The 24,737-nt window shown below is 48.3% G+C and overlaps 1 protein-coding gene across 1 annotated transcript; it reads left to right on the forward strand.

The window, feature by feature from the left end:
• The first annotated feature begins 6,120 nt into the window (after positions 1-6,120).
• On the forward strand, positions 6,121-17,107 carry LOC125955402 (uncharacterized). Its single transcript, XM_049686536.1, has 5 exons — positions 6,121-6,517; positions 14,055-14,265; positions 14,362-14,534; positions 14,597-16,668; positions 16,740-17,107. The coding sequence occupies exons 2-5, from the start codon at positions 14,080-14,082 to the stop codon at positions 16,967-16,969; spliced, it is 2,661 nt and encodes an 886-aa protein (XP_049542493.1). The 5' UTR covers positions 6,121-6,517; positions 14,055-14,079; the 3' UTR covers positions 16,970-17,107.
• Positions 17,108-24,737: the final 7,630 nt, after the last annotated feature.

Here is a 24,737-nt window from a genome sequence, read left to right on the forward strand (position 1 = left end):
CCACCACATGGTTTGGTACTGGGCGGTTTTTCCTATCGCTGATATCGCGCCGCCATGGGTGGCATATGTGGTGGTAAGAGTGGGCCTGGCGGGCTGGCGGGCTGGCGGGCTGGCTGGCTAATCAGCATGATTATTATAACGCATTTAAGCCGCTGAAAGCTCGTGGAATGGTCAAGGAGAAAGGAATCTGGCAAAAGGTGAAGATGCTGATCTGGATGATTATGCCAATTGAAATACATCATGATTATGACGATGGGCAGCAATCGGTTTCTTCCTGAGTCATGCAAATTGATGGGAAGTAGATTGTGTGCGAAATGTACGTACGTGTGTACGTGTGTGTGTGTGTGTGTGTGTGTGTGTGTGATCAGTTATGGATGTCGTGGCTGTCATATCTGCGGACCTGCGGATCGTATAATGCCTTTTACACGATATTCCAACCACATACGATTGCGAGTCGATTGGTGATCTCTCTAATGGTATGTAGAGGTTTTTTGCGCAAATTGTTGAGGTACCGCATGGTCCCAGATGGAACCGAAAGGAAGGGTCAAAGGTGGTGATCGATGGGAAAAGGAGATTACAACATGTAAACGTGATCGCTGCTTTATCTAGAGCCACGGTCTGCAGTTGGTCTTAACTGAGGATCAGCGCGGTTCCTCAGACATCCAGTAAAATGCTGGTTTAGAAATGCAAAGCGCCCGGGCACCCTCAACATAAGCTGTCACGCAAAAGCACTAATCGTTGAACAGTCACTCGTCGGTTGTCTTGATGGCGCGATCCTTACCCCCATCCTTCCTTCCTTCCTTCCTTAACTAATGTCTTTTTAATGAAGCACTTCAACACCTAATTACCGTTTCTCACAATGCCCCCTCGAGGTACGTCTTTTCGTAAACCCCTTCCTTTAATTTCACGCACAGAGAAGTGCGAAAGACTCATCACCAGTACAAGATCGGGGAAAAAAGATCATCTGTCAGGAGATGGACAATGTTGAGCTATCACGATCGGCACGAATGAGCGCTGGCTAGGGCATGCACGCACGCTTTTTGCAGTAAATTCGTTGCTGACAATGAACAGTTTCCAGAGAGTGGACCTCTTGCAGCCGGTGATCAATCATCTAGAGCGCATCTAAGGGAAGACAAATATTTTGAAAATCTTTATAATAATTAATAAATGCTCTAAATGTTCCAAAATCTTTTCAATATGGCTGCTGATAATTACTCTTATAATTGACTGCTTCTAGAAGAAGAAATTCGTGGGTAGACATTTCTCAACTGCCATGAAATGCTTTTTAAATAAAAACACTTACATGACACGAACCGTCTTGTTGAATGGCTTTGTCGATTACTTTCTTCGATTGATTTCGAAATGCAAAAAACAACTTTGTGGTATTAAGTCTTCACCATTCATGGCCTGTCATGTGATCTTTAGGTCCCATATTGAACAAGCAAAATAGTTGAAATTTCATCATTAAAAATCATTCTCAGATTCCTTAAAGGTCATTCTAATACAAGGAAAAAGACGGTTTTTGCAAATATTCTTGATATCGGATCTACAGGATTTGGCTTCAGCTGTTTTTTATTCCAATGACCGATCTTTATTCCAATGACTAGAGAACTCTTGAAGAAGACAACGTTTTGCATTACACAGCATTGAAATTGACATTTGTTTTGAGGTTTTTTGTAGAAAAAAAAAACTAAAATATGTGTACAATTTGTTTATTTGCACATCTTGAAAGATGTAATATGTCCGATTACACACCAAAGTTTGATGACCATAGTTAATTATTTTTATATGTTTATACAAATTATACAGGTTTTAAATGCAGGCTCGTTCTTTCGCCTCTTTAGGGCAATATTTATGTTTTTTATATGGAACTCTGAAGTGATCCAAATTAACATTTTATTTAACTTTCCTCGTGGAACGCCATTTCCCCTTTAAACAAGAGCCCAATAGAGAGATCAACAGAAAATTAAACTTAAAAAGAAAACACAAGCTAAAAAACCGACCAACACCACCATGGTCGGGTCATTTCGAAGTCATTTGGCCAGGACCTACCTATCTTAGGTCGCACATTAGGTAAATGTGTGCCGTTCCATTGATTGATGACAAAGTGTCTGGGCAAAAGCTCGCACCATAAACCTATCATCGCCACCACCACCTGTATGTAGCCGAAAGGAACAAACTGGGGCTCGTGCTCGTGCAAGCCGGGCAGTAAATTTAAACACCAAACATATACCCGCTCACCGAGAGCGGCGTGTCGAGCAACATAAATCAGTGTAATCCGAACACCCCGAGCGTCGTCGTCGCCGTCGTCGTCGTGGTCGTGGTCGTGGGGGTAGGAACACAATACCGTAACAAGTACGGCCCTTCTTTTATTGGAACTTTCTTCCACGAGCATCGCGCGTGTACCGGCATCGTGTTGGCGATCGCCTTCTGGTCCCATGTATGTGGCGGACTTGGAGGCTGACGTTGCAGTTCTGTTGTCTGTACCGCCTTGTTTTCCTGTCGCGTAGTGTACGGACCGCTTGTGTAGAAGCTTGTGCGACATCTCGGTCGCGATCGCCATCTCGTGGATCTCCAGACGGCAGACGCAGGAGGGTATGTTGTGCAGATAGCTGGAGCGATTTGCATCGAACGAGGAACCGAAGTAAAAAACGGTTTATCATCTTGGAAATCTCTATTCCCCTCGGTCTGCGAAGTGAATCGTGAATGTATGGTAATGGCCGGCGGTAACGCTGAAGGTGGCTGAAAGGGATGTTGAGAGTGTTTCGAATCCTTTGGCGACCATTTGGCTCGCGGCGACCCCTCCGAAAAGGGGCCAGCGTGATTCGATTCGATTCCACACCACAAACCGGATGTGTTGCAGCAGCAGCAGCAGCAGCAGCAGCGGCATGTGTACGATATCGATGGTGCTTCGTACTGCGTGCTATACACCTTCCGGAGGCACCTCGATCGAAGTCGCAGCAACAGCAGCAGCAACAGCAGCAGCAGGAACTTGTCGCGTCGGCGATCGAGTCGCCGGAAAATCGTGATCAGTGTCCACCACGGCCCGCGCTCGTTGCGTCATTAATTATTGTTTTATTACGCATGATTGATGACTCGGTAAAACTGCTCCATTTTTCCGTTCCGTCAGGCACGTCAGGCACGCGGTTGGTGTTCGATCGGAGTTTTCGAGAGAGAGAGAGAGAGAGAGGGACGAGATCATTTCGGGAGGTGAGCCGATCGAGCGAGCGAGGGGAAGCCGGAGATTAGATTATGATATAATACGAGAAGAGTGTCGTGTTGCTCACGCAGGCGCCTCGGGGCGGTGGGTGTACAGCTACAACAAAGCGCCTCCGGCCAACAGGTAGGCCAACGACAACGGTGGACGGAGGGTCTAGTAATTTAGGCGCTACCCAGCCCACCATCGGCTGGCTGGCTGGCGGTGCTGTGAGCTAGTTTGCATTACGTTAAACGATCTTTGTAAGCGTCTGCCATCTTTCTTTCGCTCGCTCGCTCGATCAATCGCTAGTAGTGGCGACGGGACGGGATGCAGATGTGTGACAGAGGAAGTAAGGGGAACTGTTATGCTAAAAACGGCGCCGCGAGGGCTGCGTTACGACGAAGACGCGGAGCACATTTCGTTGAGGAAGTTAGAGGGAAAACCCAGGAAGTGATAACTTGCCAACATAACCTTACAATTTGCAGCTCAGCAGCGTTGGGCTCTACTGTTTCCGAAGAATCTAGATGGATCAATTAGATTAAATAATAGAGAAATTTGTGCACTAGAAACTATAATGGATACATGTGGAACATTATAAACTGTGATCGTACAGAGAAGCTTTCTAATTCTTTATCGGAGTTCTGAGCCATTTTTTCGAGTTTACTTCAAAAGAAAACACATTTATTTTGCTCTATACAGTGATTTGAACGACAAAAAATAAAATCACTTGAAATGTTCAATGTCTTTTTCATTTAGTCTTCGATGTCTAGTCGTGAAAATCCGATATGGAGAATGATTTCTTGTAAAATAGGTTTTTGACTTAAAGGATCATGGATTGGTTATGGAAGTTGTCTCAATTCTACTTACTTAGCATTGATAAACCCCATAAGATGTACTACTTGTAGTTCAAAAATGTGCTTCCTAATATTTCATGTTTTATGCATGGAATTTGCTGAAATATTCTCAGACTTGTCAACATTTTGTTTAGTTCATTGCACGTGTTTCTTTAAAATATGAGGACAGACTTTGGCTTTCATTTTAACAAATTGGATTTTATACATATTGGTGGTGGTTTCAATCAATTGGACTGCTCCAAACATTAAAACTACTCCAAACATCATAACTCCAGTTGGTTGTTTGGTAAGGAACATCCATTTTACTTTCTCTGTTACTTCCTTGGTCTTTAGGAATGATGGGAGACCATTCTCGTAGGAATTTGATGCTGAAATGACGAGATCTTACTTCCTATTGGAAGGCAGATTCAGGTAATCGCTGGAATTTCTTTGGAAATGTATAACTATCGACTTTGCGTAGATTTAACTGGAAAACAATGAGTTGCAACACAATAGCTTTATATATCATTTGGTAGATCTTCTTACATTCTTCTTAGATTCTTACACAATTATCACTGTATACCATATTAGTATTGAAAACAAATCCCAAGTGAACTGTATTTTTTTGTATTTTCGATGTGACACTCTTTATAGCATTGAAGTCATTCGATGGAGCTATTTCTCAAAACAACATATACCAAGCCACCCTTACATCAGCAGCTCCACCCTCCTCCCGAAAGCGTATACCAGATGATCATCAATTGTGATTCGCCCAAGATTAACCGGCGCTGCCGGTGGCCCGGCCTGCACCCGGCGCGCGTCCGTTAGAAAAGATTAATGATACAATTTGTACAAACATTAGGTCACCGTTTCACTTCAGCTACCGGGATTTCCAACGCAAATCCACCTGCATCCCCCCCTGGTTTCGTGTGACTGAATACGTATTTTTTCGGCAAGGCCAGGCGCCATTTCCGCTTTGGCGATGGAAAATTTGCCGGAAAATTGCTTTTGTTTCGGTGAGAAATGCAAATGTCTTCCTCGCAACCGTCGTCGTCGCGACGATCGCGCGTGCGCGCGTAAGAAAAACCGGGGGGAATACCGAGCGAGTCGTCACGAAGATCAAAGCTCCTGTGGATCGCGGTGATCAGCGAGTAGTAGCTCTCAGCATCTCTCTCTCTCTCTCTCTTTTTCTTTTTCTCCCCTTCTTCGCGAAGGCTTTCTGCAGCCTCCGCGGAGCGCTTGGGGAGAGCGCTTGTTCGACTCTTGCTTTCGGGGGGAGACCACCAGCTGGGGGACCCGCGGCCGATCGTCGCGGCTCGGGAAAGAAATGTTAAATATAGTGCAGACCGTGGGCTTCGCGTTCATTCGTGGAAACGCGGTTCGTGGAAAAGCATCAGCAGCGATCGTCGGTGTCGCCGCGTTAAGCAAAGCACGCTCCGTGCAGCGTCTGGTGAAAGATTTAACGATCGAAGACGGCGACGTCGAGTGAGGTTTTTCTGTGTGTGTGTGTGTGCGTGTGGAGTACCAGAGGTGAGAAGCTGACCGGAAAAGAAGACGAGCGGCGGAAACCCGGAGTGCGAGCGGGTGAAAACTTCCAACCATCAGACCGCCGGGCCGGGAAAAACAAACTTCTTCATCGATTCCGACTTCCTGTTCGCGTACGGCGTGTGTGCAAGTGTGTGTGTGTGTGTAGAGTGTTTGTGCGTCGTCTGGTGCTACTGGAGCATCCGTGTGTTTTGTTCGAATCCAAGCGAGGTTCAAACAGTGATCGAAACGATCTTTTCGCGGGGCTTCCGTCGCCGTTTCGTGTTGTTGTTGGTTTTTTTGGGGGGCTTTCGATTTCGAGGTTTGTCGTCGTCGTCGTCGTCGCTTTTAATGACACTGACAGCAAGCAAGTGTCGTGTTGCGCTTCCAGTGTTGTCCACGAGGCTAGCACGAGGCTAGTAGCAGCTTCCATGGTTGTTGGCAATAATCAAATCAATTCGTGAACGCACCGCCCCCCGGTGTGGTCAGTGTTTGAAGACTGTGAGGAGGAGGACGAGGACCCCGTGTGGTGAGCGTCGTGCGTCAAAAAGCCGTGACAAGCGAGTGATCCTTCCACCGGTGTGTGGTGCGGTTGTGTTGTGTATCTGTTGTAGATGCAGATCACGTTGTGCTGTGCTGCTGTGTCCGGACCAATTAGATCGCCCAGCCCAGCCGAGCCAGCCAGTGGATCAGCGGGAGGCGCGTCATGATAATCGTGACGTCTAGCGTTACCGACAGCACCTTCCAGCCTTAAAAGGGAGGCCCACGAGAACACGCCTTGTTCCGGTTAGTCGGGCCCTTTTTCGGAACCGGGAATCGAGCGAGAGAGCGAAAAACCGCGCGACAGATAATTAATGAACATTGAGTCGCCGGAATTGCGGAGTCGCAGTCGCAGTCGCGTGTCCTGCTGAGTCGTCGTGCGGATCGGATCGCGCGCTCACGTCACGTCTTGCGCTGAAGGGTAAGCATCGATCGCCGATCGCCGATCCGCGGCCTTTTCCGTTCCGTTCCGTTCCGTTCCGGGACAATCAATTGCCAAGGGATTGGCCAACGGGACGTACTTGGAGTGGATCGCGCAGAACCTGAATGTGACCACGTGTGGCCATGGGTTCACTGGACTGTTAGCGTAGCGCATGCAGGGATTGCCACACAGACCAGAGAACACCATTTGATGACGTTTCTCGTTCCTCGAAAGCGAAACGCATTCAAAATCGAGGACCCAAAGCGAAGAGAGTTCAAGTGCGACGTCGCCTCATCGGAATCACCTCCTCACGGGCCGTAAATGGGTGAAAGATAATCGGGCGGGGAGGTGAGCGAGTGCTTTCGATTTACCGCGAGATAACAAAATGGCCCCCAAAATTAGTCAATAACCGCCGTCACCTCGTCGGCAACACGTCGAACTCGGCGCCGTCTGCGGGGACAAAGGGTGTAGCAAATTGGATTATGCTGCCGCGCCTGCACGACGATGATGAGTTTGACGTGCCGGGCGGGGGAAGAGATTAAATTAATTTAGATTGGATGCGTGGACTTTTGGCTGAAGACCCCCTCGCTGTACCGTGGCGATGCGATGGTAATGCGATGATGATTGCGCAAGTTTTTTTCACCCGACTGATCATGCCAAAGCGGTGCAGAAGGAAGGGACCAAGAAGGAGGAGGAGGAGGAAAGCCTCTTTCTCTTTTCACATTATGACCCCGCCAAAAGCCGAGTCCGAGGACCGGGAGAGAAAAGTAAAAGGTGTGACCTTCCCAAACGAAAGCGAAACACTTCTTCTGCTGCTGGCGCTGCTGCTGCTGCTTCTGCTTCGCTTCACGCCGTCGAGATCGTCACGTGACGGCGGCAGCAGAAGAGCGAAGATCATGACCGCGAAGGGTCCGCATGAATCCATCCGGAAAGGATGCCGGCGAAGACCCTTTTCAATCCTTTCCGCACAGAGCCAGTCAGCAATAAACAGTCAAGTGATGACCATCATCATCGCCGTCATCGGAATGAAACGAATCCCGAGCACCCCCGACCACGGCCTCGTTGGCCGTTGGGTTTTATTTTCCGTTTTATCACGCGCATCGTCGATTCTGGTGTAGAAGCATAAACAGCTTGAGCATAAATCATAAAAACGCGTCAACGACGCATGATAATGGTGGTGGCCAGGCGCAACTCAGTACTCCAGAATAATGTGTTTCGGATTCGAATGGCCTTTACGGTGATTGCAATCGGAGTGCTGTGATGGCAAACGTTGATAGGTAGGTTGGTTGGTGCCGATCGTAAAGTGGCCGTTTTACGAGGCCGCAGTCGTTGAGCTGTTTGTCACCTTCCGGTTGCGATGGGCCCTATCATTTAGCAGGATCATTTAACACACACACACAGAAGCAGCAGCAGCAGCAGCAGCTGTTCGTTCCCATGCTTTCCATTTTGTGGTGCTGCGGCGTTGGCGGCGGTGGTGGTGGTTAACTGAACAAACACAATTATCTGAAGCAATTGTCGTAGTGGAAACTGGCGGACAGTTACAGTTGCAACTTTTTGTGTCGCGCCTGGTGGTCCATTCTCATCCAGGCAGCCAGGCCACCGAAGAAGAAGAAGAACTCCAGAAGCAGCAAAGGGCAAACAGTTATGGCAACGAAATTGTAAGGTAGTAGCCAACAATCCCACATCTGTCCGCTCCTCGTTTTGTGTGTGTACCAAGTTCCGTTTGTCAGCTCCCAGTTTCCCTCCGCCCTGTCCACTTATCGTCGAGACCATTTCTCTCGCCATTTTTCTCACTCCCGGAGCTGGCATTAAAGTTCAACCCCCGACGGACGATAAGCTATCCGTGGAGGTGCTGAGAAGAGGAGTTCGCTTTCCGCCTTCGAATACCTTTTGGGAGTTTTGTTGTTTTTATGGAAACGATGCGTCCACCGTCACCATTGTGGGGTTGGTCAGTGGCCGTTTTTGTTTTCGTGGGACGTGCCGCGGTTTGTGGTGTGGTGTTTTGTCACCTCTTAAACCTACCGACGACTGGCCACCATTACGGTATTGTGCGACTGACACGTGCCAGCGTGGTGTTAGGCCAGGGGGGCAAAAGGCCAGCGGGGAAGGGGGAGACTTAGTGTCAGGTGGAAGTGGAGCTCTGGTTTGAACTTTCCATCTCGCAAGCCGGAAGTGGAGGCTGAAGAGTTTAAAAGCTGTTTGCTAGCGGCTTATGCTTTGGCCGAAGAGAGTGTGTAATTTGGGGGATGCGCTTTCAACTTTGAACCGGGCGTGCGTTGGTTGATTGGAAGTGTAAGTTACACAATTCTTTGTGTGCATGTGTGAGTGTTTTTAGTTAACGTGGGTGTGTGGAATAGTTCGAGGAACATTCAATGCTGAATACTGTAGTCAGCAAATCGATTTGCGATTCCAACGTTTGTTGGTTGAAAAAAAACCCCCCGAAGCCGCCATCTTTACCAAAGCGCCTTTGATCACCTTTGAAAGCGGCATGACAGGAAGGTCTGACAGCTCGTGGAGTCATCAAGAGGGCCGTGAGTCTTTCCGGATCGCGGATCCTTCCAGAGAAAACCTTCGTTAGGGGTTTAAGCCACAAACAACGAGAACCTCGCGCTCAACCTGTCCCATCCCAGCTGTTAGCACACTAACAGCGACACGATCAAACGAGGGTAACGAGAGGGAAATAACCATTCATCGCCAATTGAGTTGTTCGTCGCCGCAGACAGTGCCACCTATTTTCTCTCCGGCGAAAGGATCTCTCCGAGACCGGGAGTGTCGCGGCCGCGGATGGTGATCAATAGACTCCGGGGGCCGCGTACTCCAATTTCTGCTCTGCTCAACATTAATCCAAACACCACCCCCCTCCCGGGAAGGAACAAACTTGTGTCCGGGGCGAAGGAAAAGGAAAGTTCGACTTCAATTCGACTACCCCCGCTCCCACCCGTTCAGTCGTGCCAATTCGTCGTGACTCTCGTGCATGGCGAGATTCGCGAGCGCATTAGGCGCGTTCTCAGCAGCCAATCCATCCAGTTTCGTAATGCTTCCAGGGCCTGCTGCGGGAACAGTTAATGCAATGTTCCGCGCTGCGGTACGCTCCTGGTGTGTGCGGTTATTAACAATGTCGCGACACAGTGCCGTTAACAATCAATATTGAAGACTGAATTAAGTTGTCAATGATGGTGCAGACGTTGGCAGGGCAACGAAGATGATGAACCACCTTGCAAGATGTTGCAAGCACGGATGGCAAGCACGGTGTGTTGGGCACATAATAGCAAAAATGGCGCAGCAGGTGATGTGCCCGATGGGGAACTAAGCATTTTGCCTTCGGGCTGCAGCCTGATTGCGCCACAGATTGTGCATGCAATTTATGATGCATATCAATCGATTTCAAAGTAATCATGTGTGTGTGTGTGTGTGTGTGCGGACTACGTGTTCGACACATATCGGCGCGGGAGAAAGTTACCTAAGCTGTTCCACTAATGGGGTTTCGTCCTCGATGCTTGTCTGCAAATATTATTGACCTGCAAAAAGTACTTTGACACCGCACTGATTAGTGCAAGTTGTCTAAGCACCGTTTACTATTGTTTCAGTATTGATGCAGTCTGTTATAGGTGCCTGGGCAAGAACGCAACTTTTCGTTAAGAACTGTCAAAAAAACGTAGAAAGAATGTTGCTATCGTGGCCTTGTACTGTAAAGATGAAAGAAGCATTCCTTACCAACGATTTCTAGCCAGTGGTTGAAAGCACTTGGTATTGGTATGTGCTATCGTGGCCGTGCATTTGAAATAATGTTTTGCAACTCACCAAATGACATCAAATGATAGTTTCTTTATTATGAAAGTTGCTATCTTAGCCCAGCAGCTTAACACTTCATTATAGCAAGTTGTCTATGCTCTGTTCACCGTTTGTTCTAGGATTGAGGTGGCCTCATATTGCTAACACATACTTATTGCTACGATCTGGACATTGCTCGCCTTGCCTAGAAGTCCAAAACGCACTCCCAATACTCAAAAAGTGCCGCTAGTCAGTATTTGGAAGTTAGTATACTGTGTCACAATTTGAAAGAGCAACAAAAAGCGGCCAACCTCAAGCAACTCACCAAAGTAGCTGGTGGAGTGGCTTCCAAGCACCTGAATGCTGCAGCTTCCGAGTTCCCCAGTCTCTGAGTCCAGTGGCAACATTAAGGTAATTGTGCGTAAACTTTCACGCTTATCTCCCCAAGGAAGATGCCAATCGTTAGCAAAGAGCACTTCGCGTTTATCCTCTTGCTTGTGCCCTCTTGGTTGTTGCTGTGTTGTTTTGTGTGTGCTTTTTTTTAATTTGAGAAGACATTTCCATTTCCTATCACGCTCGCTCGGTAACGATCGTCGCACCCCGATACCGATTTCGGTGGTTGACTAATTGGCCCAACATGGAACCAATCTCTCGGTTCGGTTCACGCTGTGCTCGGGGAACCTTGGTGGACCCCTAGCATTTTACATACCATCCACAAATGCCTTGCGACACACTCCAGAGAGACCATTTCATTCGGTACGAGAAAGCGAAGCGAAGGTCTTTTTTTCGCCTTTCGACAGCCGCTTTACGCCTGGGATCCTTCCTTACCATCTGCGCGGCTTTACCTGCTGCGCCTGGTGAACGATTAGCTTGTTATCGCGGAGCGAAATCTCGAAAACAAGTCTCTTCCTCCGCTACTGGGATGGGAGGTTGGAAAGTCTTCTCCAGGCGCGACCGTTTCCTACAACACTGGCGTACGCACAGGGATCCAAGTAGACAACGACGGAAAGGCGGAACTAGTAAAGCAAGTGAGAACATTATTAAAGCGAACGACAAGACCCCGTTGTCGTTCGAGAATGTGGGTTGAGCGTTCCCGCCATCCGCGAAGCACTTCTCAAATGTCCACCAAAAACTACTTACTACTCCTTCAAAATGGCCCCCGACAGGCGGTGGGAGGAATGATTGATTACCATCCCGCGTGGAAACGGGGACAAATGATGGATGTTTGAATAGCGTCAGGCAAGCGCATCCGGAAATGTTCCGGTTTGCTTGCCGCCGCGCCACGTCGGTTTTTAAGTGAACTCCAGGGAATTCGTGCGACGCCGCTAACGGCGGACAAAAAGGGACCTGTTTGTGCCGGAGACAAGTGAAGCCGGAGACGGAGCCGGAGCCGGAGCTTTAAGTCCAAAAAAGGGAACCAAAGATTGGTGATTTGACTCCGGCCATCTCTAGCCTGCTTCGTCCTGCCATGCCAGCGTTCGCGTTGCGTTGCGTGCCGCGTTGCTTAACGATCACCACGAGTTAACGGGAACGGCGGGCGGTCTTCTACGCCGCTCTTTTTTTTTTTAGGCGTAGTTGGAGCCCGAAGTAGCAGCGAGAAAGATTTAAATTATCAGGATAGTTATAGTTGCATTCGCATTTAGCCGGGGAATACACTTTCCTTTCTTTCTTTCCCGAATGCGTTATGCAGGAGACGGCGACGGTGACGGAAGAAGTGGGGATCTCAACGCATTTGCAATCCATTTTGAGCTTCCTGCAGTCGCCAAATGCGCCCCCACGCTGCCGCGATCGCGATCACGATCACGCTACGATGATCGTTGTTAGTGTGGCACGCAACTCGCCGCGGGAGTGTAGCAACATAAATTTTATGTGATTTCAATCGAATGTACGATCCCGGCGGATCCCGGGTCCGGTTTGGTGTTGCCCAGGGACCCCTTGAAGAGGAGGAGGGGGGAGGGCATGTATTCCCGGATGAAAGTGTACACTTGTTCGTCGCCGAGGGAGCGCCCGAGTCTGCGCTGGCGACGCCACCGCGACGAGTGTGAAGATCGAAGAGAATTAGATCGTTCGTTGTGCGCGAAACGTGAGTCAGTCAGTCAGTCAGTCAGTACAGACAGTTCCAGGGTCGGACAGTTTCAGGTTTTTGCGCGCAAGGGCGGGATCGTTCCTGTCGCGACAGTGTTTCGCGAGGCGACGGAAATTATCTTTAATTAAATATTTAATGATCTTCTGCCGGAGTGTGTCCAGGGCCAGACCCCGCTCCGACCTGGTTTAATCCCTCACACACACACGCTGGTGCTGCACACGGTTTCATCGATTTATTATCGACGCACGCCGGACGACGCCTTCCATACTACGTCGTCAGCTGTGACGTTAGGGAACCGGGCGGCCGCGCTCTGTGCAGTGGAGGGCGCACTAAAAAGAAAGTATCGGCAGTGTCCATTGGGTGCCGTTTGAAGGTTTTTTTTATATACCTTCTCCTTCCTTCTCACCTCACCAAGTCTATCTGTCCCCGCACAGGGGGGGGGGGGGAGGTGCAAACGTGTTACTGAACGCGGCAACACACCACTGGCGGCAACATACACCGACCGTTGTGCCACGGTAATCTAACAAGATGATTTGCCCGAGAAAACAACTCGGACCCGCGCGCTCGGCAATCAGCAGGGGCGCGAGAGCACGAATTGCACCTCACCTTCTCGCTGCTTCCCCCTCGTCAGAGAGGCTGAGAAAGTGATGTTTGGGAAACAAATCGTCCGCTGTATGCAATATTAATTAACGCTATTTAAAGGACACTAACTTTACTGGAAAACGAGCTGTCAGTGCTTGGGGCACGCACTTGAAGGCTGTAGCTGCAGGTGCTGAAGATGCCACACCGCGCATCTTGGAGAGATGCTGGACATTTGTCTATTTCGTTTGCTATTTGCCTACACGGTTGATTACTTGAGCTATGCACACGACAGATATCGTACGGTCATTAACAAGATGTCTTATAAATAGCGCTAGCCAAAGATGGTGGTAAATTGAATTAAATTAAATAGTATTCGAAGTACATTGTATTTAGTTAGACCAGCGAGTTGGTCTATGTTTCGACTTTCCTAAGAAATTGGCCGAAAGACGTCAACCCTCCTAATAATAGTAGCGTCATGGTTCATCACAAAATTGCTAGGACATGGCACACTGCGGTGCATCGATAACAAAGGAAGCCGCCTTCCAGTGTCCAAAAAGTGTTGTCCCTAATTGCAGTCTTCAGCTCCGAACACAAATCTCATCACGTACACTCCGAGTAGGCTTTGAAGCCACGAATAATCATGCACCGGCACCGACGCCTGCCACCAACGGCCCGTTGTAATGTTCCGTGGAACATGATACCTTCCCTCACCACCGATTCCGGTCCTACAAAGTAACAGAAGCGCGCACAGTGTTCAACTACATCGCGGTTTCGCCTCGATCAGTTCGACACTTTTTGCACAATTTGTTTCAAAGGGTGATCCATCGTTCCGATTTATCGGCCCGGTACTATGTAATTTGCCTATCGTACCGTGTCGAGGGTAGCTGGGATTGGTTGGCGCACAAGTCGGCCAAACCAATGTTTAGCGACGCCGGGTCATGTCGTTTTTTTCCGATTCGTTTTTGTTTTGCTTTCAACCGGGGTTTTGCCGATGTCTTCACAGTCCCGCCGGTACTGATTGCGCTTACCTTTTCCTTTTTCCCCCCCCTTTATTCTGCCACCTCTGGATACCGCGAACCCGAATCAATCGTCCTGCAGAGCCCCCGACGCTAAATGAAACAGGATGCTGTGGGCATCGGCGCTACTTTTTGCCTTCGTTTTGCGGATAGAGGCCCAAGCTGAGCAGTCGGCGGTTGCGATCACCAACGGTGGTAGTAATCAGACGCAGACCGATGATCAACAGCAACAGCAGCAACAGTCCGGATATCGTTCCGCACCGATCCTGCCAACAATCGTTCCACCAGAGCAGGTAAGAGCCGAATACCGATTAAAAGGTAGTTTACGGTGACCTTTTTCGTGGCTTCAGTTTGGGTTGTATGGTAACTTTCGCCTTTTCGCCGCACAGATCTTTCATCCGGATCCCTATCCCCATGGTGTAGTGCGCTATCAGCACCTGATAAATAACTCACCGAGCAGCAATTACTTCGTGTACTACACCGATAATGTTGTGGATCAACCAAAGCAGCAGCAGCAGCAGCAGCAGCAGCAACAACAGCAGCAGCCACAATACATCACGGGGTAATTTGAAGATCCACGATAGACCAAACGAAAACACTAACCATTCCTTCGACTCGTTTTAGGTATGGTTTCGGTAGTGCTGATCCGACGTCAGGGCAGGTCATCTACAACCAGAATCCGATCCCGATCCAGCTGGTGACACTGGTGCAACCATCGATCGGAAGTGACCGGTCGAACGAACGCGAGCAGATCGATTCAAAGCAAGAAGCGACCGAAGAGATCGTTGATGCGCGAGTAGACGTGAATGAGGCCGGCATTCGTAAGCTGGTATCAAGCACCCAAAACTTGGTCAGCAACGAAGATGTGGTGGACATTAACAATGCACAGGAAGGTAACAGCACGGAACCATTGACTACTAGCACCACAAAGTCCGAGGACAGTGAATCCAGCGAAAGTCAACGCGTTCAGACCAATGCCGGCAGTGTCGGAAGCTTCGAGGAACCGATCGTTGTCGAAGAGAGTGATACGGAGGAAGCAGCTTCGAGTCCACGGGGTCAACGATCCGGCAGTGGTGTGTTGGATCGTTCGAAGCAGATCAATGTGGAGATTTTGGGCGAATCCGAGGATCACAATCATGGACAGTTTCTCAAGGAGACGACAATCCTCGCCAGCAAACCGGCAGAACCGTGCGATGAGGATGGTAAGGAGCAGGACGGTCTGTTGATCACCAAACAAGAAGTGACCACCGTTAAACCGGTCACGGTAACGCGTGTCCGTGGATCGACCGCTGCTGCTCGCTTAAGCACACGGTACAAGGTGACGAATGGTGTTTCCTCTACAACGGCACGGTACCAGCAACCGACGACGACCGTCACTGTCACGGAGAAGCCACTGTCCTCTCGGTACACGGCACCAATCCATACCGTACACCGGCCAGCGAATGCTGCTAAGTTAAACCGACCTTCGGTGGATGATTGTGTGGATGATGCAGTAGTTCCGGCACCCCGTGAGCACACGATAGTGGAGGTACAGAAGAGTCTCAACATTAAGAACATTCTCGTGGGCCAGGAGCAACCGGTAGCGGCCAACCTGCGACAGTACGGTGCCAGGACTAAGATCATCCAGCAGCCGGTGTACGTGGAGAAACCCGTCGAACGGATTGTGAAGCAACCCGTCTACATCGAGAAACCGGTCGAAAGGATCGTACACCAGCCGGTGTACGTGGAGAAACCGGTACCGGTGCCGGTGGAGCGCATCGTGGAGAAACCGGTCCACCATACGCACTACGTCGATCGGCCGGTTCCGGTGGAGAAGAAGGTAACGATACACGTGCCGGTGGAGAAGATCGTCGAGAAGCCGGTGCATGTGGAGAAGATTGTCACGAAAGAGGTGAAGGTACCGTACCCGGTGGCACAGCTGGTCGATAGACCGGTGCCGGTGGAGAAGATAGTCGAGAAGCAGGTACCGGTGGAGGTACCACGTTACATCGATCGGCCCTACCCGGTGGAAAAGATCGTCGATCGTCCCTACCCGGTGGAGGTACCGGTGGAGAAGATCGTCGAGAAGATTGTCGATCGACCGGTGGAGGTGGAGCGGATTGTAGAGAAGCACGTCCAGGTGCCGGTTCCCGTTGCGGTGGAGAAGGTGGTCGAGAAGATTGTCGATCGTCCTGTACCCTATCCGGTGGAAAAGATTGTCGATCGTCCCTATCCGGTGGAGAAAATCGTTGAAAAGATCGTCGATCGGCCGTACCCGGTGCAGGTTCCTGTCGAGGTGCCAGTGCAGGTACCGGTGCACTATCCCGTTGAGGTTCCCGTCGGTATTCCGATACCGTATCCGGTGGAGAAGTACATAGCACTGCCCATCCATGAGCCGAAACCAACGCACTCCATCATCAAAACTGTGCATCATGAACACTTTGACTTTGGAAAGTTCTTCGCCCAAAAGAAGAAGCATTTCATGGACCATTTCTTCCCCAAGTCACACCATCATCCGAAGGTATCGATACTGGAAGTACCGGGAAAGCATCTGTACGTTCCGAACCATCACTATCCAAAGAATGATCTACATTTCGGAGCATCTGTGCCGAGCCCCGTGCTGGTGGATGGAAATCATTTGAATCTACATTACCATGCTCTACCGGACCCGAAACCAATCTACGGTGTTCCATACGTCGCTACGGATGCCCACGGTGGTAAGCATTTAGTTGCCTAAAAGACAAAATATTCAGGAGAGTCTTTTCTAATTGGTTTGTTTCATTTTCAGGTAACTTTGGCTTTCCCCACCACCAACCAACGGTAGTGCGAGACGATTACGTGGGACCGACGCCACTGCTCGAGGATCACTGGGCCGTCAAGAGCGACGTAAAGTTCCGGCGCAGTCCGAACTATGGCAAGAGTATACGGATCGAGTACGGCGGGTTTAAGCCACCACTAGTGCCATCGGTGGAAATAGACGAGCACGGGGTGCCGTTGAACAAGGAGAGCAATAAATGATAAGATTTTTAAACGTCGGATAGGAGCATCTTATCTTATAATCGGTTGAGCAGTAGGTTATGCGACGAGATAGTGCGCTAGAGGGGAGGGAGCAATGTTTTCTGTTTTCTGCGAACATGTTTTTCATTAGACTGGATCTGTTGTTTTATTATTTATTTGTTATTGTCACTAAGCGAATAAACATTTCAAACCAAATACTCAGAATGGACAGATGTTTTTTTAAACATTAATTTGAAAGAATTATTAAGTAGAACTCATGATCGCAACAAACCTATTTTGATATTGAATGAAAGGAACTATTGCTTACTGAATTGATACTGAATTGAACTTGTCTAAGTACGGACGAGTCGAATGTTTGAAATTTTATCCTATTGCGATGCAAATGAATGGACAAGCGTGTGTACGTTCTAAAATAATGGAAGGTCATAACATCCAAGGGACCTATTAGATCCTGGACAAGGCAAAGAATGCCACTGCTCGCAATACATCCGGATAATAGGAGATGCAGCTAACCCATATTCCGGATTTTAGATAAGTATAGCCAAGAGCAGAATCAATTCAATTTCAATGTAGACCAGTATTTAGATTGTTACTGAGTGGAATGAGATAAGATATGATCAAATGTATTTGGTGCGATTTGTTCAACAAAAATAAACAAGATAATTTATTTCAATCACGGTTTTGCATAAGGATAAAAAGATAAGAAATAAGGCATACACCAGACCGATGTAATTTGTAGCGATAGTTAAGGAAGTATCAACAATATCTACATCTTTTAGGTCCACCAATAACTAAATTCGTCATCTGGTTTTCAAGCTGTTTATTTTAACTTCCGTTTCAATTTGCTTGTGTCCGCAAACTGTCTAACAATGAATTCTACTGCCAAGATAGCCACAGGAAGGAAGTGTTCCTGATCGCGAGAGGAAAATCTACCTACCGAGAGGAAATTTTACTAGCCGAACCGGTTCAACGGGTTTTACGTTTGATTTGAACTGCAACCGTTGTTATAAACGGAACCTCCAATCGGTTTTCGAACTCGTTCAAAACCGTTTTGTGATTTCGAAAGCTCGAACTGAATTTAAATGAAAAATCCGTTGGAGATGATCGGGCACGTGGATTTAATGCCATTTATTGAAATAATTTAATGCCATTTATTCATTGATCAACAGAATGCCTTGTCCTATTCCAAAATTAAAGTTGTTTTGAATGGAAGCTAAAGTGTAACAGTAAAAATGTAGCAAGGGCTAAATTGTAGCGGTATTTAGCAACAGTCTTAAAAAGGTATCTCTAAAAGTTGGGATGATTCTCGTGCGTTTTTCGGATCACGTGTATTTCACGCGTAAACGTAACCAATACCAAAAACCAACTGCGGTTTAATTTCTATCATTCTATTGCTATCAGTTAGATAGAATAGCTAGCTTCGAAATTTTACAATCATAAATATGCTTTTCAAGGAAGACCGTGTGGCTTATGGAGCAGATATTTGTTCCCCTTTTCCTAAATATTTTAAGGTAAATGATTCTTAAATTTACTCACTGGTCAATATAAAACAAAATATATTAGAATGCTTTTTCATTTTCCTTGAGTAAGCGCTTTTGGGATCCATACAATCTAATTTGTTTTAAGAACATTGGAACTGTTTCTGATATGAATTGTAATAAAATTATGCATTTTCGTTTATAAGCTATCAACTTATCCTGAAAACGATACCAATATAGTGATGAAATTGTAAACCATACCGGAGCATCGATAAACTAAAACAAAGCACCAGCGCTCCAAACAGCTCATTGACCGCTTTTTTGCGTCGAAAATCGAAAAACCGTGTAAAATGCCCAAAAGAGCCCTCAAGCTCGTACGTAGTGCATATAATATCGGGTTGAAGAAAAGAAAACCAACAACAGTTCACTAAGTCAACAGCCCGGTTACCCAATAATCGGCACATTATTGGCGTCTCATCTCCGTTCCTCCCGATAAATACGCGCCTCACGCGCCGCATAATGTGTTTCTCGCGGGACACACGCCGTGGACGATAGTTAGCCAGGTAAAAGGTGGAAGATTATGAACAAAATAACAATCTATTAACACGTGTGGCATCGTCGAAATCGTCGACTTCCAGCCTTTCACGCGACAGGCCAGCGGGCCAGAGCGTGCCAACAATTGGCGATTGGCCGTTCGAAGATCATCCATGGAGTGAGTGATGCTGCGAAGGTCTGCGCGCGCGGTCTGCGTGGCGGGCGATCGCGAGGCGCCAAAGGAAACGAGCTCGCCGCACCGGCTCGTTGCCGCGCATCGCATCAAAACAATCAGTGGAAAACAATCATCCGACCATCAAGTGATCGCGAGTGATGTCGATCGAGGAAGAGGAGAAGGACCCGTTTTGGAATGTTTTCTCCGTCAAGTTTTCACCCCATCACCCCGAGATCACATAATTGACGGTGTTCATTGAAACTTGGCCACCGAGAGGGAGTCTGCGCTGGGGTGCGCTGAGGGCCACAGCGATGGTTTTTAGTTCGTTTGGGCCCTCCGGTGCCACATTTCAATAATGGCATTCAGGCCACACTTCCTAGAGCCTAGAGATGCTGTGTTCCGTGACAGTCGGCTCCGAGACACTCTTCAGTCCACTGATCCACTCTCGCTGGCCCTAAGTATCAAGGTTTTTGGCGGGATATCGATGGCGCTTACAGTGACTCTGAGGCGCCTGTCGCCGGAGTTTCACTGTATCGCTTGCCGACACACACACACAATGTCATCCTTGATATGTGGAAAATGTGGCCAATGTGCGCAACGCCATCGTTGTCGTTTTTACCTAGCCTCCGTCGAATCGGAAATGTGGCATTCCTTCCACTCTGACGATCCTCCGGTGACTGTCAATCGATTATGTAACAGGCCAGTGTGCTCTATCGAGTCGCGATTCTCACCAATGGTCCATCGCACCTTCGTATAGTTGGAGCTGCAAAGGAAGGTAAGTCATTTCATAAAATGCATGCATCATCAGACGCCGCTCGTTGATGGATTGGCGTGTTTTATGCTGTGGTGCACTCTCGATAAGCCTGCGTTCAGCATTCGAGGTTGGTGCATTCGATGAGCAGGTTATCGAGGCGATCGAGGCACGCACCTGTTCGAAAGGTACAATTATATTGTAAACCATCATCTGCACCACTGGCACCGGCACCGGTTGTCGTTCGCATGCCCGGAAGCAGTGCTGAGCGTTACCTTATGCATCTTAAACAACTTCACGGCGCATGTCGACGCCGACGACGACGACAGCGTACTAGGGAATTCCTTGTTCCGATCATCGTCATCGCGACAAGCGGTGTGACCTGCTCGGGACGATCCGACCAAATTGGGTGGGCTGTGAGGAAGCTATCAAGTAACGGATTTATGGAAAACAGGAAGGAAGGAAGAAAGGAAGGAAGTGACATTACTTCCGAACGGAGCTGACTTAATACGCGGTTTGCTGGAGCTCCGTTTTGCCGAAGAGTTGATGCGTACGTTGCGTTTCGTCATTAAATAATAATCTTTATTGGATCTCGCGTACATTTCGAGGAAGCTCGTGCAATCAATTGGGAATTAGTGTCCAAACAACTCTTAAGTAGATTCAGGTTTCTTAAGCTGAGGTTATTGCTTATACTGAAAGGCTTTACTTTGTATACAAAGTTAACACTTGTTAACTTGCTTAATTACTTAGAAGACTCAAAGGATCATGAAGGATTAATTGTACTAATAGGTTTTATGAACTAACTTGTTCTCTAACTTACTTAAAACCAAATGGTTACATTTCGTTTACGTAGATAACTAAAACAGCCTCTGTACTTATTTCATTCAATTGGGACTAAGAAATCTCTACAATTGTATCTATTTTCATGGAATCGAACTCTCGATGCGCTTTTACCGGTTGCCAGAAGATGAAAGTTGAATTAAATTAATCGTTCAATAACGCATCCTAATGTATTTTGGAGAAAGTTGCAGTTACACTAGCTGGCTATGGAAGCTGTCCATACAGCCTAGACTTCTACAGGAATATTGGAATCTTTATTGCTGAGAAAACAAGATGACAGTAGATGAGTTCAGATATTTAAAAAAATAATAAAAAAAATGTCCGTAAAAGATGAAAAATGGCAACATATCGGATCATATTCAAACGATCGTGGGAAAACACTTATAGTCCAGATCCTATCATGATGGAGTGCAAAAAAATCGACGAAATAGGTCATATTACCAGCCAAAGGAGAGAGTGAAGTCCACTCGGTCAGTGGACGTAATGACGCGAAGGCGATCGAATGAGATCGGTTACCACAAACCGCAACGATTCCCATGATGCTTCATGCTAGTTAGCCTTGTCGCGATGATACGCGCGACGCAAATCGTCCGCATTGTTTGCGGTAAGGCGAGCAGAGCAGAAGGCGACCCAACAACGACGGCCCACAATTTCTCCAGGTCACCGGTACCGACGATGGTCGACGGTAGCACCACATAACCTACTGGTACCCCCGAGAGGCCAACGGTGTGGCCAACATGCCATGAAGCATAAACAACCTATTGACACGCACACAACCGCGAGCGCACACACAGCGTTGTAGCGATGCAGATCAGTGGCAAATGGCGCTGTTCACTTTATGCTCACGTCAGAGCATTGAAGATATGCGAAGCGGATAATCGATCCATAGTCGATCCGTCGGCCAGCTCAATCTGGCTACCGCTACCTTCTGCAGGCAGGTCTCCGCTTCCATCGTCGGCACTAGTAGTTTGTTTTGATAAGCATTATACTGTACTTGCAGTACCCTGCCTCAAGATGGCCATGCCGCGATTACCGCCATAGCGCCGACGACGAAATTGTTTCGCTCCAGTGGCGAAATGATATGATTTTTCAATTGAACGATTACGTCAATCGATCGGCTCGGTGTGTGTTCAATCACCAGCCAGTGGACCGTCGATGGCCCGTCCGTGATGGTCGGTTTCGGTTCGATTTGGTAACATTTCAGCTTCGCGTCTTAGGCGCGCATCTTGAGCCCGGTGCGGCTGCTTCTGCTGCTGCTGCTGCTGCTGACGTTTCGGTTTGACGCTTGTTTGTCCGATCGCACTTCAAAGAGCGCACTCTTCAGCTGTTTGTTTGCGTTGTGAGGATAAAGCCGCGGAGGGTTTAGAAGTCCTTTTGGGTCAACTAAACATCGTACGAGCCTCACCGTGTCGTCGTTACCGATTTGTTCCTGGTAGTGTAGCTCGGTGCGGAGAAAACAAGCGAAGCGTAGCTAATAACACATGAGTACGGCCCATTAAAAGTGGAGTCAAAATGGAAGGGGGGAATGGCGCTCCCGCGGGTGCTGCCACTGCCAGGCAGACAAATGCTTCCGCAATGTGACCACCCCACAGCACAGCGTTGGATTGGGAAGATGAGATGGGAATTGGCGTCAGTGCTTACAGTGCGTGTCGAATTAAGCTTCGACGTTGAGTTAGATGGACTTTTGCAGACTGTAGAGAGACTACGACAGAGAGTGGTGCAGGGCTACCACTGAAGATCCTTCTATTCGATCGTGTTCTTTCGTAGAGAGTGTTTTAATATAGTTGTTCTCTTCTTCTGTAGTTCATCTATTATTATCGTCTTTCTATCTCGAATTGAGCTTTTAGAATACCTAACTATAATTTACGAACTGGGTCGTCGTCTGCTGTTCTCATGACATTCCTGGAGAGGTTACTAACAAACCTACATACAAGATCAGGTTTCACTAACAAAAATTAGGTGTATTCTGGTAATGATTAAAGGTAGTTGATTAACTTAAAGAATCTTCAAGAATCAAGAACTTAGCATTTTGCTTCAAATTGCTGCGATAATTTGGATTTGTCCCCATGACATGCCTCTGTTTGTCAGCCACTGTCCGCGTAGTCGGCGCCAACGCAAAGCCTCTAATTCCTCCCCGGGGACACCACCATTGACAACCGGTTGGACGGATGGATGGATGAACGTTGGTCGTTTTCACTTCGCCATCACGCTTCACGCGTGCTGAGCCACCACGCGAGGATCATCTCCCTCTGTCAGCTGCGTGCAGCAGCCTGCATGCATGCAGATCACCTGCAGCGAGCCATTCGCGAAATTGCTGCACGCATTCACGGAGGGTTTGGCGTGTTATTGGACTGCACTTACGTAATGGACCGACCGGTGACCATTCCGACGCGGGTCACGCGCAATCCGCAATCCGCAACTTTTGCCTTGCGATCGCCGAATGTTGTTGGCGAATGTTTTTTTTTGCTTTTCCTACACTCGATCTCGATCGGTGGCGTTTGTTGGCGTGGAAAGTGAAGTGAAACGCAGAACGTCTTCTTCCTTCTGGTGCCTCTGGCCTCTAGAGGCCAGAACATCCTTGCAGAACTGTGGTGGATCGGTGGTCGGCTTCGTTGAGGTGCGTTCTTGGTGCTCAATCAGAGTGAAGCCAGTGAAGGAAGTATTCATTGGAAACTCTTGAATTCATTGAGTCTAGATGATATTTTGAGTATTCTTGAGTATACTTGAGCTGTCATTTGTAGATTGTTGACCAGTCACCTAGTTTGTAGTTTATGAAGTTGTTTGGATTATGGTCTGCAAAAAAGAACTCAGATAAGAAAAGAAAAAACAAGAGCAAAGGAGAAAGAGAGTCAAACAAAAACGAAAACGGCACACTTAACGATCGTCGTGAAAGGAAAACGATTAAAAACCTTGAAACGTGAAGTGCTCTGGTGACGTGCAGCAGCCAGAGTCGTGGCCACAGGCGAGGAAACCGACTCGAGTAGCAGACGCGAACCAACCAACCAACCTTGCCGGTTTGGCGACGCGTCATTACATTTCGACGGCTTGTCAGTGTTAATCAATTGGCGGTTCGGCAAGACAATTGCCGTCGTCGCCGGCGGCGCACTTGCTACGACGCAGGACCACGCTGTACGCTGCGGCCAGTCTAAAGCCGAGTGACATTAACCTCTAAAGTGGTAATGTATGGTTCTTTGACCGCGTCCACTACTGCAAGAGCCACTCGTCAGGAGAGCACCAGGATGAAAGCGAATGTGCGTGCAGGGTGTGGTGTGGTGTGTGTTCGACGCGATAAAGTTTCGTTTTCTGATGACTCTCGCTTTTCACCGTAAGCCCCGAGGAAGAAGGCCCGGTTTATGGGACGGGCGCGCGCGCGCGCTCGGACCCCTTCAAGATGCTCATTTACCATCCGGTTCGACAACTTTCTTGTTGTGGTGCCCCCAAAGGGAAGGAGGGTCTTTTTTCCTTCCATTTCAGCATCGTTATATGCTGGTCGGTGTGATAACTGTGCCTCCTTTGGCTGGAGCTAGACGATCGCTCAACAGCAGCTCACCGGAGGAACGTTTTGCGATCCGTTCGACGATTGGACTGGACTTGGCTGCAATTGCAGGCGGATGCAACGGCCCGGTTCGGGCAGGCATCGGGGTCTCTCTGTCACCGAACAGCCCGCAAGATCCGCATTCGTTGGCCGTCATTACGCAGTGCATGGTGCATCTGGTGGTGGTCTGTATGCAAAAATGGTTGCATAATTTGTGTCCGCCAGGCAGCATCGGCAGCAGCGGTAGCAGTAGCAGCTAGAAGATGCGGTCATAAGTAAAACTAGTTCGATTGCGGAAGGAAGGAAACGAGCATCGGACACATCGGAGATATAACTAATTAACCTGCGTGTGGGAATCGCCGGCGTGCGTGTCTGGTGGTACGTTAATCAAATGAAGCTCATCGGTAAACAGGATATTGAGCAGTTTTATCTGTTGTTTACGTTGCTGAGTGTAC

Source organism: Anopheles darlingi, chromosome 3 (assembly GCF_943734745.1).
Source record: "Anopheles darlingi chromosome 3, idAnoDarlMG_H_01, whole genome shotgun sequence".
NCBI classification, from domain to species: Eukaryota; Metazoa; Arthropoda; class Insecta; order Diptera; family Culicidae; genus Anopheles; species Anopheles darlingi.